The 24,007-nt window shown below is 51.1% G+C and overlaps 1 protein-coding gene across 1 annotated transcript; it reads right to left on the bottom strand.

Moving 5' to 3' along the window:
- Nucleotides 1–1,506: 1,506 nt before the first annotated feature.
- Nucleotides 1,507–22,951, bottom strand: SLC4A8 (solute carrier family 4 member 8). Its single transcript, XM_083881202.1, has 24 exons — nt 22,893–22,951; nt 18,791–18,925; nt 17,987–18,122; nt 17,100–17,260; nt 16,430–16,615; nt 15,443–15,531; nt 15,177–15,334; nt 14,754–14,841; nt 14,010–14,156; nt 13,758–13,849; nt 13,228–13,402; nt 12,830–12,963; nt 11,152–11,397; nt 10,956–11,061; nt 9,709–9,870; nt 8,987–9,100; nt 8,364–8,525; nt 7,578–7,829; nt 5,793–5,861; nt 5,095–5,268; nt 4,105–4,242; nt 3,420–3,517; nt 2,889–2,992; nt 1,507–2,161 (listed from the first exon to the last, which is right to left on the bottom strand). Exons 2-23 carry the CDS (start codon nt 18,894–18,896, stop codon nt 2,905–2,907), a joined length of 3,081 nt encoding a protein of 1,026 aa, XP_083737328.1. The 5' UTR covers nt 18,897–18,925; nt 22,893–22,951; the 3' UTR covers nt 1,507–2,161; nt 2,889–2,904.
- Between the last annotated feature and the right edge of the window lie 1,056 nt (nt 22,952–24,007).

The following is a 24,007-nucleotide window of genomic DNA, read 5'->3' as shown; positions in this document are numbered from 1 at the left end:
AAATAAATTAAATTAATTTTTAAAATATATAATTTAAAATTATATATTAAATAAAAATATAATTATAAATTATAAAGTTATATATAAAATAAAACATTTTTAAATTAAAATAGAATTATTTTAAGACAAAATTATTTGGAAAAAATAAAAATAGAATGAGAAGATACTTTTAAAATAGAATAGTTTAAAAACTAAATAAATGTTCTTAAAGGCAAAAATGGAATAATTTTAAAATAAAATACTTTTAAATTAAAATATAATAATTTTAAAATATACATAATGCTAAAAATAAAATACATTTGATTTTTATTTTAATTTAAAATTTCCCCCCTTGGTTTTATTTCCAGCCCAGAGCGTTCCCAAACTCCCTTGGGATAAATAAAATTATTTCAGCCTCTCAGAAAGAGAAGTAAGTCCAGAATTTTCACAGAGAGCACAAAAACAACACAAAGGATGTGTCAGCACCTTGTTTATTCCCTGTTTGATTTATTCCCTGTTTACAGCCTTTGTCATCCCCATTCCCATGGATTTCCTTTTGGGAATAGTCTGGAAGGGCCCAGGGGGGAAGTGGGAGGGGACTGATGTCAGATTTCACTTTCTGGGTCATTCCAAATTCCCTAAAGCAGCTCCAGGAACCATTTGTGGAAGGTTTTCCCTCTGTGTTGTTTTCCCCTGCACAAGGAAATATTAAATCCTCCCAAAATAAGGAGCTGTTCATGCTTTCCTTCCTTCCTTCCCCTGGAAGTTGAGTCCAGCCCTGTCTCTCTGCTTCCAGAGAGGAAAACAGGAAAACCAAAACTGTCCAAGCACAGGATCCCACTGATCCCAACTTTCTCCAGAACTTATTTTTTCAGCCTCCTCTCCTTCCTGAAGGCCCAAGGCAGCTTCTCCCTCTCTGCCCATCCCAGTCAAACTCCACTTTGCAAATCCCCATCCATCAAATCTGATGGAGTTTTGCGCCCTGCCTGGGGAGGTGACACTTCCATCCTTGCAGAGCAATTCCGTATCTTCTTTTCCCCAACCAGTGTCCTTTTGAGGTGGTTCCCTGCAGGAGAAGGCTCCTGGATGGGTGGGATGAGCTGATGGCAGTAGTGACAGGCCATGGCCCTGTCCCAGCTGCAGATTCCGAGAGGCTGGAGCGTGTCGCAAACCTCCCGAGGGCTGTGGGAGCACCTTTTCCTCTGGAATGTTCTCCCTTCCCTGCTCCATGGCTCCCAGACTCAGCCACACATTCCAGGGGGACACCAGAGCTCCCCAAGCCCCCAGAATGTGGGGAGAGCTTCAGGACTTTCACCTCTTCCCAGCCTCTCCTGGCCAAGCAGCAGGAAAAGGAGGAGGAAAAGGCACTTCCCAATTCCCTGCCGGCTCCGAAGAGGCTCTGCAAGGACAGGGGTGAAGGAAAAACCAGAGTGCAGGGGGGGACAGGAAGGGAAGTGGAGGAACAAGGGCAGGGGGGCAGAGCTCCACCTCTCACCTGTCTGCTCACACCACCAAACCCAGGGATTTTATTTTTAACCTTCCCTTGTGGTCACTTTAGGGCTGACTGGAAAGGGACATTTCTGGGTTTTACCACATTCAGGCTGGTGGCAGAGCCCAAAAAGAACCCTCAGAAAAGATGGGAAAATGGAGCATAGGGAGCAAATGCTTTTCCTTTGTTTTATCCCGAGTGCTCAGGGGTGGTTCACCCCAACTAATGAGACGCTCTCAACGTTGTCCCACCATGGAGAACATCCCTCTTGTACCAGTAAGAGACAGAAGGAGGATCCCAAACCAGACCAAAACCCCAACTGTGAGGAAGGAGAAGGCACCAGATAGAGCAGGGAATGGTTTTGTACATTCAGAGTTTATATTTGGAAAAAAAAAATAAAAAGAAAAAAGAAAATAAAGAAAAAACACAAGAGGAAGGAGAGGAGGAATTGGAGATTAAAAAAATAGAACTGATGGGAAGCGGTAGCGGAGCCTCCACCACTGCACGACACACACACGGACACACGAGGCTGGACAACACGGACCCCCGGGGGGCAGCACCCCCGGGGAACGGGAAACTCTGCATGGCTTTGTGGGACCCTTGGGGTGGGCAACGAGCCGCTCCTCCGTGTCTGCCTTGGCACATCCCTGAGTCACGTCCTGCTCCTCGACAGCGGCATCGAGGTGCCTAAACCTGGGAATGGGGGGAAAAGAGGGAAAGAGGGAGAGAATCATCAGTGGGAGGCCCAGAATCAGAGATCTGTGGGAATTGTTCAGGTTGGAAAAGGTGTTTAAAGTCATCAAATCCAAGCCTTGACCACCATGTTCACCACTGGCCATGTCCTCAAGTGTCAAGTTTTTGGAACTCTTCCTCTTCCAGGGATGATGAGTCCACCCCTGACCTGGGCAGCTGTGCCAGGGCTTGGACAACTTTTCTATGAAGGAATTTTCCCCAGTATCCAACCAGAACCTTCTCTGGTCAATCTGAAGCTGTTCCCTCCTCCTGTCCCTGTTCCCTGGGAGCAGATCCCAACCTCCCCCGGCTGTCCCCTCCTGTCAGGGAGTTGTGCAGAGCCACAAGGTCCCCCCTGAGCCTCCTTCTCTCCAGGATGAGCCCCCCCAGGAGTTCTCCAGACCCTCCTCCTGCTGCTCCAGCCTTTCTCCAGCTCCATTTCTGACTCTGGAGATGCCCCCAGCCTCTCAATGCCCCTCTGGGTGTAGGGTCCCAGTCTGATCCCAGGATTCCAGGCCCCCACCCTTCTCTGCAGAGAGGAGCTGGTGTTGTGCAGATGCAGTTGAGGTGCCCTCTCCTCTCCCCTCTTTGCAGGAGTGTCCCCTTTGCTCAGCAGCCCTGGCCAAGGCTCAGGGAGGCCGTGGGGATGTGCTGTCCCCCCAAGGTCACACCACAGCCGAGCCTTTACCTCTTTCCTCCCAGATTCAGAGTGTTTCTGTGTTCATGGTCAGAGCCTTCCACACCGTGGTCTTGGACATCTCGTCCGAAATGTTGATCTCGGAAGGATCAGCCCTGCAAGGAATATTCCACAGGGTATTCCATGAGGATGGGTCTGATCCAGGAGCACTGGCAGCAGCCAGAGGAATAGGAGGGACTGGAAAACTGGAGCTCAGCTGGTGAGGATGGTTTGGCTGGATGAGGGATTTTGGGAATCAAGCCCTGAAGCTGCAGACCCACCACTGGTGTTTCCCCCTGTGACCTCCCAGGTGGGAGCAGGAGGGTCTCCAGATCCCAGAAGGCCACTGGTGATGTAGCTTTGGGATAAAACAGGAATTATGCAGCCACTGTGTGGGGTCAGAGCTCTGCCATGACCTCCTAAATTTCCAGCAAATTGGGGTTTTCCCACTAAGATGACTGGGGATAAATCTGCAAGTGCAGAAACCTTGGCCAGACACTTCCCACTGATCCTGCCGGGGATCCTGACCTGGGGGTGCTGTACCTGTCACTGCTGGGCTTTGGGGTGTCCACCCTGCTGGTCTTGCCCAGTTTCAGCTGAACAGAATTTGCAGCAGCTGCTTCCATCATTTTCTGAGACTCCTGAAAAGAGATGAGTCAAGTTCCCTCTCCCTGATCCAAGAGAGGATAAATGAAATTCCAGTAAAAACCTGGAATGCTGCCCTCTCCTCTGACCCCCAGCACCTTTAACAGCAGGTAAAGACCTTCCCTTGTGGGTGTGCTTGGGGTTAGTGACACAGCTGGGAGTAACCCCTCACAGAAATGCAATCATTATTTTTATTATCAGGCTCATTTTAAAATGATAACAAGGTTTCTGTCCAAGTGTGAATCTCTCTGAGAATTTAGGAAAAAATGTTCAGGATGTGGGATCCAGGCTGTGAGATCTGTTTGATTCAGTTCTGGTGTTTCCCCAACAGCTGTTGCCCAGAGAAGGATTCCCCATCCCTTCCCCCAGCCTGGAAGTGCCCAAGGCCAGGTTGGATGAGCTTGGAGCACCCTGGGATAGTGAGAGGTGTCCCTGCCCACAGCACAGGTGGCACTGGATGGGCCTTAATGTCCATTCCCACCTAACCCATTCCATGATCCCACAATTCCATGATTTAAGGATGAGCTGTGACAGGAATAGGGAATCTCACAGCCCAGAGGACACTCCCAGCTCCTGGTGTTACCTCCTCTTCTTTGGCTTCATTTTTGGCATCGTCCAACTTCTTCTTCTTGCTTTCTGGCATGAGGTCATCCAGGAAGCTGAGCTCTCGCTTGGAGAAGCAGAAATCCATCACTTTCCGGACAAAAACAAGAGCCAAAACCTTCAGGAAGAAAAGGGAAAATGGGTGAGGCCAGAGACGGCCAGACCCCTCCAGGGCTGTGAGCACCAGGAGCACTGAGGGGCACTGGGAGCACCGGGAGCATCAGAAATACTGGAAACACTGGGAACACCTGTCTTGGGTTGCAATGCAAGGGGTATCCTATTCCCATCTGTTGAAACCATTTGAAGAGCTGGTTTTTTCTTTATCTCATAACTCTGGGGGAAGGGAGCAGGTGTGTTCTGTTAATGGGCAGCTGTTCAAACCAGCTGGGGCCGTGTTCTTTATCCCTTCCAGGAACCATCCTCCCTCCAGGGGATCTCTGCTGTCCATGGGCCATCCAGGCTCACTGCAGGGATGAGACAATTCCATCATCCCACGGGGAGATGCTCCACCCAGGGGGAGGAGCCCAGCATTCCCACCTGGATCAAACCTGGCATTGGGAACTCCAGCACAGCCTGTTTGCACTGGATTCCCAGAGGGAGACCAGACCCATCTCAGCACCACTGGACCCTTCTACAGGATCATCTCTGCTCCACCAGAACAACATCTGTCACTGCAGGAGGACTGGACTGGACTGACACCAACACCCTCATCAACAGCATGTCAGGTCATATTCTGACTCTGGCAGGGTTTTTCCTTTGTTTTGTTCTTTTGCTTTCTTGTACTACTACATTTTTAATTTTCCTAGTAAATAACTGTTATTCCCATTCCCATATCTTTGCCTGAAAGCCCCTTCGTTTCAAAATTTTAATAATTCAGAGAGAGGGGATTTACATTCTCCATTCCAAGGGCAGCTCCAGCTTTCCCTGGCAGACACCTGTCTTTGCAAACCAAGACAACACCGTGTCTCACCATCATGGGGAAGATGATGGCAGCACGGGAAGCTTTGATGGCCCAGAGCAGGACGAGGCAGAGCAGCTGGATGAGGGTGAAGAGGTGCACCTTGCGCAGGGGCACGTGCCGCAGGTAGATGAAATCCGGCTGGTGCTTGGCCGGCATCCAGAACAGCTTCAGGCGGTCAAAGAACTGCAGGGAAAGGGGAGACTGTGTCACCGGGGTGCTGCCAAAGCTCCTGGAGCTGCTGGGATGTGGAGATTTTAGGAGCAAGGAGAAATCCAGGATTCCGTTCTGTTCCTTCTAAGAGCAGCACCTGTTTCCCCTTCGCTCCATCCAAAAACCACCTGGCTTTGCCCACCAGATTCCAAATTATTCCAGGGTTTTCTTTTGTCTTTCTCAGCATCTCTTGGCCCAGGGAATCCCCCAGCAAGGATTCCCACCAGTGGAATTTCCTTCTCTTCACACTGAATTCTCCCCGTTTCCCATCAGCAAACACCAGCCTGTCCTAAAGCCTAAAACAGAGCGCTGAACTGGAGCCTCCCAGTGCTGAGATGGACCCTCCCAGTGCTCAACTGGACCCTCCCAGCCTGAAAAACTTCCTGAGCCTCCACCCATCAGTCCCTGACACAAACCATTTGAAGTTCCTGCTCTCAGAGACACTTTTTCCCATCCCAAGGCCTTCAGGGAGAGGAAATTCCCCAGAGCAGCCGTACCTGGATTCCTCTGAGTGACGAGACCCCCATGTACAGAAAGACCCCGTAAAGCACTGGCATTGGGATAAACTGGGGGAAAAAATGCAATAATTAATGGCTTTAAATTTCATTTGTAGTATTGCCCCTCTCGTTCACTACTCCTTTCTCAGGCACTGCCTGAAGATTTGCAGCTTTCCCATGTTGGATTTTATCCAGCACAGATTTTGTTCTCTGTGTCAGGCTGAGCTTTTGAGTAACATTTCATCAGAATAATCCTCTTTTCCCAAGAGGTTGGAGACAAAGAGGGGATTTCATCCATTAGGACCACATTTCATCTATCTGAGACCTCCTGTAGGAGTAAAAAAATTATCTCGAAAAACTCTTGTGGGAATGCATGGAAGTGACACCTCCTTTCACCCTGGAGATGGGAATGGGTCTGCTTTGAGCCTGGAGTTGGGATTGTTTGGTGGGAAGAACAGGCAGGAAAGCCTGTGTGGGGAACTCTGAGGGTTCAGCTCCTGGGAATGGCTCTTACGAGGCTCCTGGGCAAGTGAATTGCAGCCAATGAAGTCCAGCTTGTCTGAAAATGCTGAATTCTAACCCAAAACAGAGGTGGGTCTGTGTGGCCATGTTTGGGAGGGAGGGAGAGAGGGAAGGGAAGGGAAGGGAAGGGAAGGGAAGGGAAGGGAAGGGAAGGGAAGGGAAGGGAAGGGAAGGGAAGGGAAGGGAAGGGAAGGGAAGGGAAGGGAAGGGTCCCTGTCCTTATCTCAAGCCATGAACTGTTGCTCTATTTTCTCTCCAATCCAGGTGGGAAGGGCAGGGATACACCAGGTGGGATCCAGCCAGGATCCCTCTTACTACAAAGGGTCTGGAAGACACCTGGGAATTAAGGGATTTGTCTTGTTTGCTTGGCTTGAGGGCCCCATACCAGGTCTGAAGGGCTGGGAAGTCACCGGGACTGTTCCCATCCTGGCTTTGGCATCACCTCCTTGGGGAGAGAGGCCCTAATTTTGCATCCCCTCCCAAACTCCCATGGGTCAGCAGGTGTTTTCCATCCTGTCTTGGGTTGCAATGCAAGATGTATTCTCCTCCCAATCTGCTAAAACTGTTTGAAGAGGTGTTTTTTTCTTTATCTCATAACTCCAGGGGGGAGGGGGTGGGTGTGTTCTGTTAATGGGCAGCTGTTCAAACCAGCTGGGGCCGTGTTCTTTATCCCTTCCAGGAACCATCCTCCCTCCAGGGGATCTCTGCTGTCCATGGCCCATTCAGGCTCACTGCAGGGATGAGACAATTCCATCATCCCATGGGGAGATGCTCCACCCAGGGGGAGGAGCCCAGCATTCCCACCTGGATCAAACCTGGCATTGGGAACTCCAGCACAGCCTGTTTGCACTGGATTCCCAGAGGGAGACCAGACCCATCTCAGCACCACTGGACCCTTCTACAGGATCATCTCTGCTCCACCAGAACCACATCTGTCACTGCAGGAGGACTGGACTGGACTGACACCAGCTGCCTGACCAACAGGGTGTCAGGAGTGTTCTGACTTTGTCAGCATTTTTTTTTTTTTTTTTTTTTTTTTTTTTTTGTTAGTTTGCTTTTTTATACCACTTTATACCACATTTTTAATATTCCTAGTAAATAACTGTGATTCCTATTCCCATATATTTGCCTGAAAGCCCCTTCATTTCAAAATTACAATAATTTAGAGGGAGGGGGGTTTACATCCTCCATTCCAAGAGCAGCTCTGGCTTTCCCTGGCAGACACCTGTCTTTCCAAACCAAGTCACATCCCCCCGTGCTTACCTTGAGCACAGAGGTGAAGAAGACGGAGCAACCCATGAGCACGAAGATCATCAGGCCCGTGACCCTCTGCTCCCGGATCCCCAAGAACTTGGGCTGCTCACCCGGCGCGGAGCAGTCGGACTCCACTTTGAGGCTGTTCACGTGGGTGATGGACAGGACAGTGGCGGCCACGAACCAGGGCAGCCCCATCACCGAGCACACCCCCAGCATCACAGCCACCATGAACAGGTCCAGGTGGTACCCACAGCCTTTCTGGGGAGCAAAAATGGAACAGGAGCATCCCTCAGGGAGCGGGACAACACCACGGGTGAGGCTCAAACCCTGCTGAAGCACAGGTCAGCTTCTGGGAAATTTAAATGAGGTTTTGAAGTGAGGACTGGAATCAAACACGGATTTCATGTCTTGCATGAAAATCCGGCAGGATCAGACAGAGTGGGTCTGGAGGGTTTGTACTATCTCTGCTTCTCAGAAATAATTTAAAATTGATTCTTCTTTCATCCATAAAGAAGTTCCCACCACTTGCAGGAAGGGTGTGGCGCTGAGTGATCCCTGGAGCCCACTGAGACCTCTTCCCCAGCTGCCACTAACATTTGAAAAAAACCCACCCTTCACATCACTCCAAGATTCATCTGCTGCTCTCAAAAGTTGTCATCCCCTCCCTGTGTCCAGGAGAGCTTCTGCCACACAGCCTGGTGTTATCTCAAACCTTCTCAACGTGTTTGGGACAGGAGCTTGTCCCAGCCTCACAGTGGGGTGGGGATGGGGTGACCCCCTGCAGCCCCTCACCTTGAGCCTGTGCTCCTTCCTGTTGACGATGACAGCCGTGATCTGCTGGTCCATGAAGATGAGGATGGTGCAGAGCAGGGCCGGGATGAGCGCGGCCAACACCGTCCACCAGGGGTTGGGCCCAATGGGGTTGATGAGCCACCCACGGTCATCCCTGGTGGGCTGCAACACACAGCAGGATTAGCTCCCAGCCCAAACCCTTCCCTGGCCTCCATTCCCCTCCATCCCTGTGTCCAGGCATTGCCCAGCCCTGGCTTCGTGTCTCCCTCTCCCAGGGGGCTCTGCTGTGTCAGTGTCCTCTGTCCCAGAGTCCCCTCTCCCTTTGGGGCTGTCTGCCCAAAAGACAGGAACCGATCCATGCCCTTGGATGTGGCAAAGGAGATGCTCACACCATCAGCACCTCCTTCAGCCCAGCCCTGTCCTGCTGGAGATGGCTCTCCTGTTCAGTGTCTGGTTTTGAGGCTGTCCTCTGATTTCCAGCGGGGATTGATTGCTCGTGGATGTGGAAGACGAGATGGTTCCACCACCAGCACCTCCTCCAGCCCATCCCTGACCTGCCCGGACATCCCCTGGTGGCACCTGAGGTGCCAAAAGCCTTCTCCACCAATCCCCAACCCCGTTACCTTGAACATGTGGGGGACGTGAAGCTTGGGGGACGGGATCCCGATCCCGAGGTCGATGAGCACCATGATGACAATGGTGAGGAACACAGCAAAGTCACTCACTGTGGATCGGACCTGGGGCGAGAAACTGGGGCTGAGAGGGGCCAGGACACAAGATGGGAAACCTGGGGACACCCACAACGTTTGGACTGGTTAATCCCTAAAATCCCACCACTCCGAGGACTTGCAGCCAATTCCCTTGGGTGGATATTGCTGCCGTGTTGGAGATCTGGGGATCTGGTGTGAGACAGTAGAAAGAGTTTAATTACGGGGAAAATTCAAATTTTAATTCAGACATTAACAAAATACTAAAAATGAGGAAAGGTGCCACAGTTATGGGTAAAATGGGAATAAGGCACTCAGGCATCATTCGTTCCTGTTTTTCCATGGCAACTCCTCATTTGAATGCCACTCCAGCAAATGATGCTCAGGAGGGGAAAAGAAATAAATAACTTTGGAAGAGCTGATTTCCCACTGCCTGAGCCAAAAAACATCGCTCTGGAACAGGTGGTGAGGCAGGTGGGGAATGCTACAACCTCCCTGCACTCATGGAAACGAGGGAAGGACATCCAAGGTCAGCGTTTCCCAGCCTGACTGAGCAGTGGTGAATCCTTCAGTGCTCCAGGAATGGCATTTTGGGAAAGGAGCGTGGAGTCTGTCACAGGCCACCACCTTCTACCTACTCTGGTTGGGAAGTAACGGCTGGTTTTAAACTTCTTCAACAGACTCGACAGGACAAAGGTGGAGAAGAAGAGGATGCAGCACCAGAAGAGGACATTGGGTGCGTAGGGGCCGTTGTGTCCACAGGCAGGTCCTTGGAACTCCCCATGCAAAGAGCGACATTCCTGGAGAAACAGAGCATCAGGACACAGGGGAAAACCAGGATAACAGTGGGGATTGAAGGTCTGGGTGCAAGATCCTTGACCCTGCAGCTGCCATAGAAGTTAATCAGTATATATCAATATATCAATAAATGTCAATGTATCAATATATTATAAATATATCAGTATATTATAGAAGTTAATCAGTATATATCAATATAAAAATAAATATTGATATATCATTAAATATCAATATATCAATAAATATTGGTATATCAATAAATATCAATGTATCAATAAATGTCAATATATTGATATATTATAAATATATCAGTATATTATAAGTATGTCAATATTTTTAAGGGGCAGCAGCAGCTGAACAAGTGACACCCGGAGCTGGAATTACACAGAGGGGAACATGGTGGGACACCACGGACCCACGGCACATCCTCTGCTCCACCATGGCAGAGGAAAACACCAGAGAGGAAGGAAATGCTGAAAATTTGTGGATAAAGAGGGAGCAGGGAATGAGGGCTAGGACAACCATGGGATGGAAAGAGAGACAAATCATCCCTTTGCAGCTGGGGCTCTCAGGACAAGGCCAAAGGGGCTGGAGATGTCCCAAAGAGCTCCAGTCCCACACCTGGGCTCTGCTTTGGGGACTGTCCCTGTGGGGCTGCTCCAACATACAAATCTATGCAAGATCCTACAGACAGCAGGGCCTGGAGTCATTAGGAACCAATTAAGGGAGCCAATCACTGCCTTCAGACAGGAACTTCAGTCCTCGAAATGCTCCAAGAATCAAAGCACTCCTTTAACCTTGGTTGAGGTCCCACAACTGGGCTGAGGGGGACAGTTCTCATCCTGAGGCTGCAGACAAAGTGAGCTGGGCGAGGTGGGCTGGACCAGGTGGGCTGGACCAGGTGGGCTGGGCAAGGTGGGCTCTCCTTCCCAGGACCAAGTAGGTTAAAAGTACTCATGAGATTTAGGCAGGGACTTCTCAGAGCACTTTGAAGCCCAAAGTCACCTGAAGATGGTGGCTCTGAGGCACCTGTGAGGACCTGAGGCACCCTGACCTCCCTGAGGAATCGGTGGCCCCGGGCACTTACGGACACTGTGAGGTTTCCCCAGGTGATTCCCAACACGTTGATCCCATTGCTCCTCCAGAACCGCAGGGTTTCGTTGCTGGGATGAGCCGGGGGCTCGCACTTACAGCTGGAGGAGGGAAACCGCGACAGGGCTGAGGGAACAGCGCCAGGACAAGCCCAGAGGCACCTGCCCAGGGGTGAGGAGGAGAACACCCACTAATAGATGGTGAGGAGGTCGAGCTTGCTGTGCATGTGCACGGGGAAGGTCTCCCGCAGGTGGCTCAGCTTCTCCAGGGCCTCGTAGATGAAGATGATGCAGATGAGGGAGGCGAAGGCCTCCTCAGTGAAGCGGGTGATGTAGCACACCAGGCAGCTGGCGTCGGTGGCCACCAGCACCACGCAGAAGAACGCGGTCCAGAGCCCGATGCATGTCCGCAGGGACAGGTAGGAGAGCGTGTATTCCCTGGAAAACCACAAAGACTCCTGGGGGAAAGCCAGCATGGGCCTCGGAGCCCCAGGCCTTTCTCCAGAGAAAATCAGGAGCAATGTGAGAGTGTGTGGAGGTTGCACATGGTAGTTGAGGTTTCCATGTCCTTGAGGTTGCAGGGTGTGGGTGGAGAAGCTGAGTGTTTAATTAGCATTAATTAATGTTGTCTTAATGCCATGAAGGCTGGTTGAGGTTGTGGAAGGTTCTCCCACATCCCCCAGAGCCCCAACACCAAAACCAGCTGGGTTTGCCCTGTCACCCACAGCCAGCTTGGGGCTGAATGAGAAGATTAATTCTAGTGAGGAGGGTTCATCTCACACCAAAGTCACCTAGATGAAAGGACTGTCAGAGATAAGAGCTATTTCCCAGGAAAAGTTCCTACTTGTTCAATAAAATCCCCAAAACTCAAAATATTCCAATCAAAAACTATATGGATATTTGGGCAAAATCTATTTCCTCTTCCAGCAAAAACCAGGTTTAACAGTTTTGTACTCAGTGGAAAACAAACCCTCCCTCATTCCCAAACCAGAGTGATTTGTCTCACCTTCCTTGGGCATCCATTCAGAGCCTCTGGTTCCTCCTCCACCCACTGCTTCATTTTAACCCTAAAATCCTGAAATGACCCCAAGCCAAAAACCCCAAATGACCCCCAAGCCCAAGGGCTCTCACCCTTCCTGTGCAACAGCAGCAGCACGAGACCTCTGTGACCCAGCAAACAACTTAAATCTGACAACTCCCACCGAGAAAATGAGAAGAAAAACATCATCTCCTTTTGGAACTCTGGATGCTGAAAATATCAGGTTTTCTGTTCTGACAGGTGGTGACGCTCAGAAGGGCACTGCCTTTGACTTGAGGCTGTGGGAACAGCTTCCAGAGCTGAGTGATGGCGCTGGGAGTGTGTGTGTGGTTTGTATGGAGGTGTGTAGTGAAATATTTAAAGTTTTGGGTTTGGGGATATAGAATATAGTGATATATATAAGGGATAATATGGAGGGATTTGGGCATTGCCCGAGTCCTTCTCCTTGACTGTCATCTTCCTCTTTCTTCTCAGGTTTGGGTGATCTTTTCTAATTGGTCAGTGAAAGCCTCATTGCAGACATTGAGTGATCTTTAATTGGGTTATAAATAAAAATAACTTAGGTGTCAGGTTTTAATGGGTTTTGCTTATTGTTTAAAAGTCCTTGAAATAAGAAGTGGCCATTTTCTTGCCTTGTAAGACAGAGCTCACACCTTGTGAGACTGTAACTTAGATAAGAAACAATAAACAACCAAGTCTGAACACGAACCCAACGTGTCGAGCATCTCCTGTCCAGACCTGGCTAGAACTGACACCTCCACATTTTTCCTGCCCAAAAAAAGAAAAGAAAGAAAATCTTTCCCTCCCAAAAATAGAAGACAAACATCTCACTTGCAGAATTTGTAGAGAATCTTCTCAAAGACCAGGACAGGCCCAGTGCTGCCGAGGATGGTGAGGGGTTGGCCAGCAAAGAGAGAATAAACCACACCTGTCATGGATGCTCCCAGCAGCGACTCCATGGCACTCTGACAGGGAGGAGAGGGAGCAGGGAGTAAATATATCATTAGGCTTAAAAACCCCTCAAAAAAACCCAAAGGAAATTCACAGCAGCCAAGAGGTTTCGAAGATTATGGAGTGGGTTGGGTTGGAAGGGACCAACGGGTTGGGTTGGCAGGGGCTGGTTTGGGCTCCAAACACTCCCCAGGGGCACGGACACTTCCCCCCAGTCCAGGGGGGTCAGTTTGGGGCATTTCCCCTTCCCCACGCTCCCAGCAGAGAGCGGAGCTCACAATGTGGCCGTGGGTTGCCTCCCCCAGCAGTCCCCCGAAGGTGATGACAGGGGACATGCAGGCACAGTAAAGGAACAGGAAGGACGCCAGGCACTGCAGGCTCAGACCGTCCCGAAAGTCACTCCAGAACCACGGGGCCTTGCGCTTCACATCCAGGACCAGACCTCCAAAGAGCCTGCAGGGAGGGAAAGCCAGCCTGTTCTCCTGGGAGAGCACCTTTGGTTTCCTTCGGGCAGAAAACGCCTTCACCTGGAGGTGTTCCCAGACCTGCCCGGCCCCAAAGCCAGGAAACCCGAGTGTGCTAATGCTGGGGCAGGGCCCACCTGCCCAGGTGTTCCTCTGCCCAGACCTCCCACCTTCCCAGATCTTCCCCCTGCCCAGGTGTCCCCCTGCCCAGCCCAGGGGACCAAGGTGGCAACATGGAGCCCTTTCACTGAACCACCTGACCCGAAAAGCTGCTGCAAGGGGAGGTGCCTGCTCAGATTTTGGGGACAAAACACTGGAAGGCCCCAAACCAGGAGAGCTCCCACCTCCCAGTTCGCTCCAGTTCAGGACCACTGTGTTTCTCTGGCTTGCTGTGGGAAGAACTCTCATCCAGAGCTCCTGGCATCTTCCTCTTTTCCTGTGAACACAAAATTCAGCTCAAAACAGGAATTTTTCAGGTATATTATCAACCACCAGCTTGTTTTGCTCCTGGCCTGGGTGTGGTTGTGCCAAACTGGGAATTCCAAGTTTACCAGTGTTTGGGTTGTTGGGCTGCCTGTCCCCCTTGCAGCACCCACCTGGGAGGGGACGTTTTTGGGGGGCTCAATTCGGATGGATGGGTCCCACTCTCCTGGTGGCAACACCGTGACCTGATCCAGGAACTCATCGATGCCGGCCACGAGGTCAGCCCGGTCCTTGGCTTTGTAGGCAACATCATGGAAAACCTGCCCAGAGGAGACCCCCAGGTGAGAGCACAGCCCACCCCAGGCACCCTCACCAGGGCAGCCCCCCTTTGGCTACGGCAGGATTGTCTTCCCCAAATCTCCTGCTGGAAATGGCAGTTGGAAACGTTCCCCCAGCAGGAAAAATCTGGACATTGTGGTGCTTGTAATCATCTCCTCCATGAGGTCCCCATCCCTCATGGCTTTGAGAAGTTCTGCCACCCTGGCAATGGCACCACTGGGATGGTGCCAGCTCTGGATGTGGGAAGGATGAGGTGCAAGATGAACCCCGGGTGGGATTTCGGCCCTACCCCCCATGGCCACACTGGAGGCATTGGCCTAAAGGGGATAAATTCTTCTGGCCTGGGCAATGCCATCACTGGGGACAATGTCCCGGGGCCCCTCCCAGGGAAGGATGGGGTGTAGGATGCACCCAGGGGGGATTTAAGCCCTCAGGAATTGGGGTGATGTAAATCTGCCTGGTTTGGGGTGTGAATGAAGGGCTGCGACAGCAAATCCTCTTCCTCTAACTGCTCCAAGGGACAGGGAAGGGTGAAGAACCCCAAAAGTGACCTCGAGATCCCCCTAATCTCATCACACCTCATCCGTCATGGTGGTGGCCATGGACCTGCCGATCTCGTGGTACTGATGGGCTTTTCCTCCCGGCCCCAGCAGAACAAACAGGAACCTGGACAAGGAAAACCAGACTGAGAGAGGGGAATGTGGCTGCACTCCAAGGGCACCCAGGGAAATCCCTGGGGCCTCAAGGGGGAACATGTTGGTTCTTCACCTCCTCCATGGGCTGAATTGTTCACCAAAGCCAATCGCAAATCTCATTTTGGGACCAATTTCATTAAAACTGGTCCATAAGTTTCAAAGATCCAGCAGGGAAGGGAGAAGGGTGAGGAGTGCCATGGGAGAAACGTGCAGCTCCCACTTGTTCCCTTGGGCCCCAAATCGTGGGGCAATTTTGAGTGGGTTTGGGGTTGTTTTAAATAAAAACTTTTTGCTTCTCCTTCAGACCTTGTTGGGATGGGAACTTCGGTCATTCCCGACAGGAGCACAGCCGGGGTCAGGCGGACAAAGGCCACGAGGGGCTGGTGGAGGAAATCCAGCTCTCCCACCAGCACATTGGACGCCTCTGCTCCGCTGGGAATCTTCTTCATGAAGTGCAGCTCCGCCTGGAAAGGACCAGCCATTCTCAGGGAATCCCCCAGAAACAAAGCCCTCAGGGCCCCCCAGACTCTCTCTCACCCCCCTGGAGGTGTGGGAGAGGTGCAGGGTCTCACCTTGCTCAGGTCCATGGCACTGGCCTCAGGGGTCACCCCGTTTTTAGCTTCTGCAGTGGTGGGAGAAGGGTGAGGGGTGAGGGTTTGGGCTGGGAGGGAAGAGAAAGACACTCAGCAAGGGAGGAAAGAAGGAGGTGGGGTATTTGTTATTTACCAGAACAAGTCTATTGGGGAAAAAGTCACCCAGAAAGCCCCATCTGGTGCCAAAGCCTGGAGAAACCCTCACCTGGTGCCAAATCCCTGGAGAAACCTTCACCTCAGGCTAAAGACAGGCAGAAGACCTCACCTGGTGCAAAAGCCCTGGGAGAAAACTTCACCCAGTGCAAATTCCTGGAGAAAACTTCACTTGGTGACAAATCCTAATAGAAACCTTCAGCTGGTGCCAAAACTGACAGAAACCTTCAGCTGGTGACAATCTCCTCCAGAAACTCTCACCTGGTGCTAAAAACCGGCAGGAACTCTCACCTGGTGCCTAATCCCTGGAGAAACCTTCACCTTGTGGTAAAGCCTGGCAGAAACCTCCAGCCAGTGATAAAACCTGGCAGAAACCTCACCTGGCTCCAAACCCCACAGAACCTCACCTGACTTTAAACTCCACACAACCTCAACGGGTTTCCTACCCTGCAGAACCTCACCTGGTTCCAAGCCCCACAGAACTTCTCCTGGCTCTAAACCCCACAGAATCTCATCTGGCTCCAAGCCCCACAGAACTTCACCTGGTTCCAAGCCCCACAGAACCTCACCTGACTTTAAACCCCACAGAACCTCCACTGGCTCCAAGCCCTGCAGAACCTCACCTGGCTCCAAACCCCACAGAACCTCACCTGGCCCCATATCCCGCAGAACTTCACCTGGTTCCAAACCCCACAGGACCTCACCTGGCTCCAAACCCCACAGAACCTCACCTGGCCCCATATCCCGCAGAACTTCACCTGGTTCCAAACCCCAGAGGTACCTCACCTGGCTCCAAACCTCAAGGAACCTCACCTGGCTTCTCAAGCAGGTGCAGGTCCTGTTTCTTGCTGACGTCGGCGAAGGAGCGCACGATGGGCAGGAGGTTGTTCCTCTTCCTCTCGTTCTGATGGTGGTGCTTCTTCAGCAGCACCTCTCGCACCTTGGCCCGCGTGCGCTCATCGAACTCTGGTGACAGCTCCTGCTGGGCCAGGATCAGGTCTGGGTGGAACAGGACACAAGGTCAGAGCATGAACCTGCCCCACCAGAGCCACCCTGCCTTTAGAGCCCTGAACCCTGGATGTGGAGGGAAAATGGAATCAATGTAACACAAAGAAATGGCTTGGAATGAGTCGTTATTGAACAAGGGTCAGCTCCTAAGGAGAGCTGAAGAGCCAGGTCCTGAAATACTCAAAAATGTGCAGGATGTTCTTCTTGTTTACTGCAGAACATTCTCCCTTTTACTGCAGAATATTCTCCTCTTTTGCTGCAGAACATTCTCCCTTTCTACTGCAGAACAGTCTCCCTTTTGCTGCAAAACTTTGTCCCAGTCACTCTCTAACCCAAAAATCGCTTTCCAACGGACCCCACACTGCCAGCAACCGCTGCACACCCAAATCCCACTGGCATCCTGGAAACCCCACGAGGACAGCTGGAGCCCCTGAGCCCCGGGGAGGGTGTCCCAGGACCAAGGTCCCCCCGGTACCGGCGATGTCCTCGACGCTGGTGGCGCGCACGTCCAGCAGCACTGTCCCGTTGATGATGCAGCTGCGCAGCTCAAAGAGGCTGTGCAGGGACAGCGTGGCCACGTAGGGTTTGCTCCAGCGCTCGCCCCCGTCCTCCACGTCCTCCTCAAACTTCAGCCACCTGTGGGTTTGGGGTGGGATCAGCCAGAAAAAAAAAACAAAAAAAACAACGGCTCCAGCCCTACAAGCATTTGAATAAAACCATGGAGGAGGTTCCTGGAGCTGGGAAAGTTCCAGATCCCAGGGAACAGGGACTCCTCTGCCACTGCAGCTGGCAGCAGGGATCATGGAATATCCTCAGCTGGCAGCAGGGATCATGGAATATCCACAGCTGGAAGGGACCCACAAGGATCACACAGTACAACCCCTGGCCCTGTGCAGGACACCCCAACAGTCCCACTGAGAGCGGTGACCCTGACCTCTGGAATCATGGAATATCCAGAGATGGAAGGGACCTATGAGGATCACAGAATCATGGGAACTCTGGAATTGGAAGAGACCCACAAGGACCATCAAGTCCAACTTCTGGCCCAGGATAACCTCAAAAATCCCACTAATTCCCAAACCCCAATGTCCAAGCATTCCCTGACCTTTAGAACCATGGAATCTCCTGAGTGGAAAGAGACCCACAAGGATCATCAAGTCCAATCCCTGGCCCTGCCCAGACACCCCAAAACCCCACCGTGCCCCAGAGAGCTTTGTCCAAATGTACCTGGAGCTCTGGCAGCCTTGGGGCTGTGACCATTCCCTGGGGAGCTGCTCCAGTAGGGGAAGAACCTTTTCCCAATATCCAACCTAAACCCCTCCTGACACAGCTTCCTATCATTCCCAAATCCCAGGGATTTACCTGGCTGTCTCCTTCCACTCAGCATCTTCCCCCTCCTTCACACAGATCTCATCCAGCTCCGTAAACAAGTCGTGGGGAACGTGTTGCTCGTCCTCCTCCGTGCCCAGGATGAACTGGACCCGCTGGGATGGGGTGTCTGGGGACAGGAGGGGATTCCCCATCTCATTACTGAGCCTGGATCACATCCCAGTGACGTCACACTGGGACCAGTCCAGCCACAAATGCTGGGCTGGCCCCTCTCCCACAGCTCTGTCTGGGCTCTCACAGAGCCAGGGGAAGGTGGAGCTTTCATCCCACGCTCCATAAGGATGGGCTGCTGTCGCCCTGACCTTTTTCAGCCTTCTGATGTTTGCATTTTTGTAGTGGAGTTTCTCACAGATTTTCATGTCAACAAAAGTAATGTTATTGTAAACTGTTCTTTTTGCTTATTGTTCCTCTCTTGAGGGAGGACAATTGATGGACTTCTAGTTTGACCAGTGTGGTTGGAGAGGTGTCAACCTCCATGGTCATTGTCCAAAATCTATATAAATTGAGGTTGAAAACTAAACATCTCTTTTTGCCCTGACAACTGACTGCATGCATGTAGTTCTTTTCATGTCCTATAGCAACAGGCTGCTTTCCTTCCCCACACCTCCACTTTTACATCAGGATCCCCAGATCCACTGCGGATTTAACTTTAAAACCAGAGAAAAATTTGGGAAAAGAGGATTCTTACTTTTAAAAAACCCACTTTTCCTTGCTAAAACAGCCATACAAAGCATCCACAGGGGCCTGGTTGTGAGGTCCCACGGTGGCAGGACTTACAGTGGTATCCCTGCTCCGCAGGCACCGCGTCCTTCTCCCGCTCCCGTTTGCGGTGCTTCTGGCTGTGGGCGCGGTGGTGCCGGTGGCCCTGGCGCACCAGTGGCATCCGCACGCCCACGTACAGCGTCCTGTGGCCTGGGAAAACAGGGATGTTGGGAATGATTGGGAGCTCAGCCAGTGCAGACACCCCAGGAGGAAACCACAGAGTCAAGGGAGCCCCTCAGTGGGAAGGGACCCACAAGGAACATCAAGGCCCCACACAGGACACCCCAAAAATCCCACAGCCCAAAAATCCCACACCGCCCATGGACAGGGTCCAGTGGCCTGGGAAAATGGGAATGTTGGGAATGATCAGGGGATCAGCCAGTGCAGACACCCCAGGAGGAAATCACAGAGGGCTCCACAGTGGGAAGGGACCCACAAGGATCATCAAGGCCCCGCACAGGACACCCCAAAAATCCCACACTGCCCACACACAGAGACCAGTGGCCTGGGAAAACAGGAACGTTGGGAGTGATCAGGGGCTCAGTGTTGTGGTGCATTTTGAGTTTTACCAAGTTTCTGCATGCTTCTGTTCTTTGTTTTACAATGGTTTGTTCCATGTACACCCATGTTTAACCTGTCATGGTTTCCCCCGAGTCACAGCTGTGTTTCATTCATCAGTTTAGGAACCCCTGAGTCCTGTCCATCACTCTGCAGCCCCGCTCTGATGTCTAGAAAAGTCCAGGAAGGCTATCGAGCGATTTGGCAAGGTCTTGGTTCTCCCATCCATCCCCTTTTTATGTATTGAATTGTTCTACTGATTGTCCTTTTGTTCTGGGTCACTCCCTCCCCCTTTCTGGATTGCTTCCAGGCTGTCCCCTTCCCTGCCCCCACCCCGAGACTTAAGGTGACACACAGAGGGGGAAACTCCCTTTTGTGGGTTCCCTCTCTGGGTGAAATAAACCCCAGGTGAACCTCACAAGAGTCCTCTCTTCATTCCTTGCCACTGCCACACTTCTGCCCAAGGCAGAGACTCACTGAGTTGGAAAGGTATCTTACAATACCGAACTGTACCTTTTAATGCGAGCTCGGTGCCAGAGCGAGTTCCCTGAAAGCAGCACCGAACCCCCGCAGCTCAGCCAGTGCAGACACCCCAGGAGGAAAACAGAGAGAGCCCCTCAGTGGGAAGGGACCCACAAGGATCATCCAGGCACCACACAGGACACCCCAAAAATCCCACACCCCAAAAATCTCACACCACCCTTATACAGCATCTGGTGGCCTGGGAAAACAGGGATGTTGGGAATGATTGGGAGCTCAGCCAGTGCAGACACTCCCAAGGAGGAAACCACAGAGTCACGGGAGCTCCTCAGGGGGAAGGGACCCGCAATGATCATCAAGGCCCCACACAGGACACCCCAAAATTTCTATAAATACATGAATGGTATTAATGTTTCTATAAATACATTAATGGTAAAAGGAAAGGTAAAGGCTAAGCTTTGCTCTCTATTGGATAAGGAAGGGAACTTAGTAACTGCTGATGAGGAGAAGGCAGAAGTGCTTAATGCCTTCTTTGCCTCAGTTTTCAGTGGGAAGACAACTTGCCTACAGGACAACTGTCCTCCTGGGCTGGTAGATGGTGTCAGGGAACAGAATGGTCCCTCCCTTATCCAAGAGGAGGCAGTCAGAGAACAGCTGAGATGCTTGGACACTCATAAATCTATGGGCCCAGATGGGATCCACCCCAGGGTGAGGAGGGAGCTGGCAGATGAGCTTGCAAAGCCACTCTCCATCATTTACAATCAGTCCTGGCTCACTGGTGAGGTTCCGGAAGATTGGAAACTGGCCAATGTGACACCCATTCACAAAAAGGGTGGGAAGGAGGATCCAGTAATTATAGACCAGTCAGTCTGACCTCAGTACCTGTCAAGATAATGGAGCAGTTTATACTGAGTGTGATCACACAGCACCTACAGGACAGCCAGGGTCTCCGGCCCAGCCAGCACGGGTTTAGGAGAGGTAGGTCATGTTTGACCAACCTGATCTCCTTTGATGACCAGGTGACCTGCCTGGTGGATGCAGGAAGGGCTCTGGATGTCGTCTATTTGGCAAGGCCTTTGGCACTGTCTGCCACAGAACACTCCTGGAAAAGCTGGCAGCCCAGGGCTTGGACAGGAGCACTCTTTGCTGGGTTAGGAACTGGCTGCATGGCCAGGCCCAGAGAGTGGTGGGGAATGGTGCTGCATCCAGCTGGGGACAGGCACCAGTGGTGTTCCTCAGGGGTCTGTGCCAGCTCTGTTCAATATTTTTATTGACTACATGGATGACGATATTGAATCTTTCATTAGTAAATTTGTGGATGACACTAAGCTAGGAGCATGTGTCGACCTGTTGGAAGATAGGAGAGCTCTGCAGAGAGATCTGGAACAGTTGGGTCAATGGGCAGAGTCCAACAAAATGAAGTTTAATGAGTCCAAGCGTCGAGTCCTACACTTTGGCCACAATAACCCCTTGCAGTGTTATAAGCTGGGGATGGTGTGGCTGGACAGTGCCCAGGAGGAAAGGGACTTGGGGGTTCTGGTCAGCAGCTGAACATGAGCCTGCAGTGTGCCCAGGTGGCCAAGAGGGCCAATGGCACCTGGCCTGGATCAGGAATGGTGTGGCCAGCAGGAGCAGGGAGCTCATTCTTCCCCTGGACTCAGCACTGGTGAGGCCACACCTTGAGTGCTGTGCCCAGTTCTGGCCCCTCAGTTTAGGAAGGACGTTGAGACACTTGAATGTGTCCAGAGAAGGGCAACAAAGCTGGTGAAGGGATTGGAAAACAAGCCAGATGAAGAACAGCTGAGGGAGCTGGGGTTGTTTAGCCTGGAGAAAAGGAGACTCAGAGGTGACCTCATTACTCTCTACAACTTCCTGAAGAGTGGTTGTGGACAGCTGGGGGTTGGTCTATTTCTCCAGGCAGCAACTGACAGAATGAGAGGACACAGTCTTAAGCTGTGTCAAGGGAAATATAGGTTGGATATCAGGAAGAAGTTTTTCACAGAAAGAGTGATTAAATATTGGAATGGTCTGCCGGGGGAGGTGGTGGAGTCACCATCCCTGGATGCATTTAAAAGGAAACTGGATGTGGCACTTGATACCATGACCTAGTTGAGGTGTTAGGGCCGGGTTGGACTCGATGATCTTGAAGGTCTCTTCCAACCTACACATTCTGTGATTCTGTGAAAAATCCCACACCCCAAAAATTCCACATCGACTTCTGTGGACCCAGTATTTTCTGAGCCTAAGCTCTTCCCAAGGGAAACTTTTCAACAGTTTTCCTTTTTCCCAAAACAATCTTGTGTAAACAATATTCCTTTCCCATAACAACAGGTGTTGTTTGCTATTTCTGTTACTGAGCCAATGGGAGAGGGTCAGTCCTATGGATCAATAATGTGTCTTTTTAGTGCAGCATGTTATAAAAGGGCTGAATGAATTGTAAATAAACCTTCTGATTTCTACTGCCTCCTGACTGGAGTCAAACATCCTTATTGTGTGTCCTATTGTGACAACTTCCCTTAATGTAAATTTCAGTGGATCCCTGACTTTCCCAGACTCGTCCTTTTTTCTAAGCCCATTTTACTTAAGCTTCACACCAAGGAGTTGTTTGGGGTCACTTAAACTTGCCCTGAAAACACCAAAACTCTTCTCAAATTCCAGCTTGGCCTGGACAACAACACCACCACTGACCCTCAGCTTTGCTCATTAAGCAGGAGATAATACAATAATTATAGTTTTGAAATCTTTTTATGGCAGAAGGGGACAAGGAAAGATCAAAGGAGTCCCATGACGATGAACTCCAGGAGGAAAACAAGGAATCTGCACCACATCAAATGATTCTCCTGCCCCTCTCCAAGTGGGAAAAGCAGACGGGAATTAACCAACCCCATGGACACAATTCACACTGGGGCTCCATCAGGGCTTTAAAAGCCTCGCATTAAAAAATAAATCAATAATTTGTTGTTTAATCAAGAACCAGGCCAGGTTTTGCTGCTCTTGAGTAACACCAGGCAAAGAACATTGCAGAGACTTTTTCCCAGGGCCTGGTGGCCCCCCCAGCAGGATCCCAGCAGGATCTCACCTTCCAGCTCCTCCTTCTCATAGTGGATGTTGACTACGTTGCTCGTCCTGCCCTGGTCAATCACGGCCTCCTCATCGTGTCTCTAATGAGCAGAAGAAGAGAAAATTTGGGGATGGGTCTGTGGAGCTCCCGTCACCCATCCTGTCCATACACCATGAGGATCACAGCTTCTCCTCCAGGCACAGCCCAAAAAACAAGGACTTGTGGGAGGTTTTTTTCCCATTCCTGAATAAACCCATCAGGTTGTACACAGTGGGAGTCTGGAAGGGTTACTACGGGGGGAGAGGGACTTCAGACCCAAATTTGGGCATTTCAGACCTAAAAATACCAAACCACCTGCTTTGCTTTTGTGGTTCCTTTCTCTAAAAAGGAAAAATACACAGGGATTTCCAAGCAGGGAAGAAAGAGCCACTTTTGGTCTCAGGGTGGTTCCTGCAGGACTCCCTGGGTGGCTCTTGGCCACAGGACGTGGCCACCAGAAGCCCTCAAGGTCCTGCAGAGGTGACTCCTCATCCCAGCAAGGCTCAGGCTCCCCTCGGTGTGAGTTCTCCATGGAAAACAGCATTTTCCATCTTTTAATTGAGATTTCTGCACAACCTGGGCTCAGGGGAGGTATCCCTGTCCGTGGCAGAGGGGTGGAGTGAAGTGTCCAACGGTTTTCCAATCCAAACTAGTCCAGGTTCTTTTCTGCCTCAAATGCTAAAGGAAAGACATCAACACTGCTCATCTTGCCCTTCCTTGTCCCCCTGGACAATCTGAGAAAACCAAAATTCCATCATCCGTGCAAAGAAAAACCCTGCAATGCCCAACCACCCACATTTTCTATCAGTGTCCCAATTATTCCTCATTTAAAGGCTCAGAGGGAAGGTTTTGGGTGATTGAGTGGATGAGATTCATCCCCACATCGATGCCATTGCAGCAACTGAAAATGATTCAAACAACAAAAATCCCACCCAGATTTTGTTTCCGGAAACTGAAGGTGGAAAAGGAGCAAAATCCTGCAGGAAGTGGAAAGTTCTACCTGCCCTTGTATTGATAATGATGCCATGAGGTTATTGGAAAATGGAGAATAAATAATGGGCTCTGATTTCAGCTGGAAAAACTAACAGGGAATC

The sequence above is a fragment of the Zosterops lateralis genome (genome assembly GCF_965231275.1).
Source record: "Zosterops lateralis genome assembly, chromosome: 32".
In the NCBI taxonomy this organism is placed as follows: domain Eukaryota; kingdom Metazoa; phylum Chordata; class Aves; order Passeriformes; family Zosteropidae; genus Zosterops; species Zosterops lateralis.
This window is presented reverse-complemented; position numbering and strand designations above follow the sequence as displayed.

Coding starts and splice junctions, on each gene's coding strand:
- SLC4A8 (XM_083881202.1), bottom strand. CDS start 18,896: ATGCCACTGGTGCGCCAGGGCCACCGGCACCACCGCGCCCACAGCCAG. Junction 18,123..18,790: donor TGCGGAGCAGGGATACCACT/GTAAGTCCTGCC, acceptor TCCTGTCCCCAG/ACACCCCATCCCAGCGGGTC. Junction 5,862..7,577: donor TCTTCACCTCTGTGCTCAAG/GTAAGCACGGGG, acceptor TTTTTCCCCCAG/TTTATCCCAATGCCAGTGCT.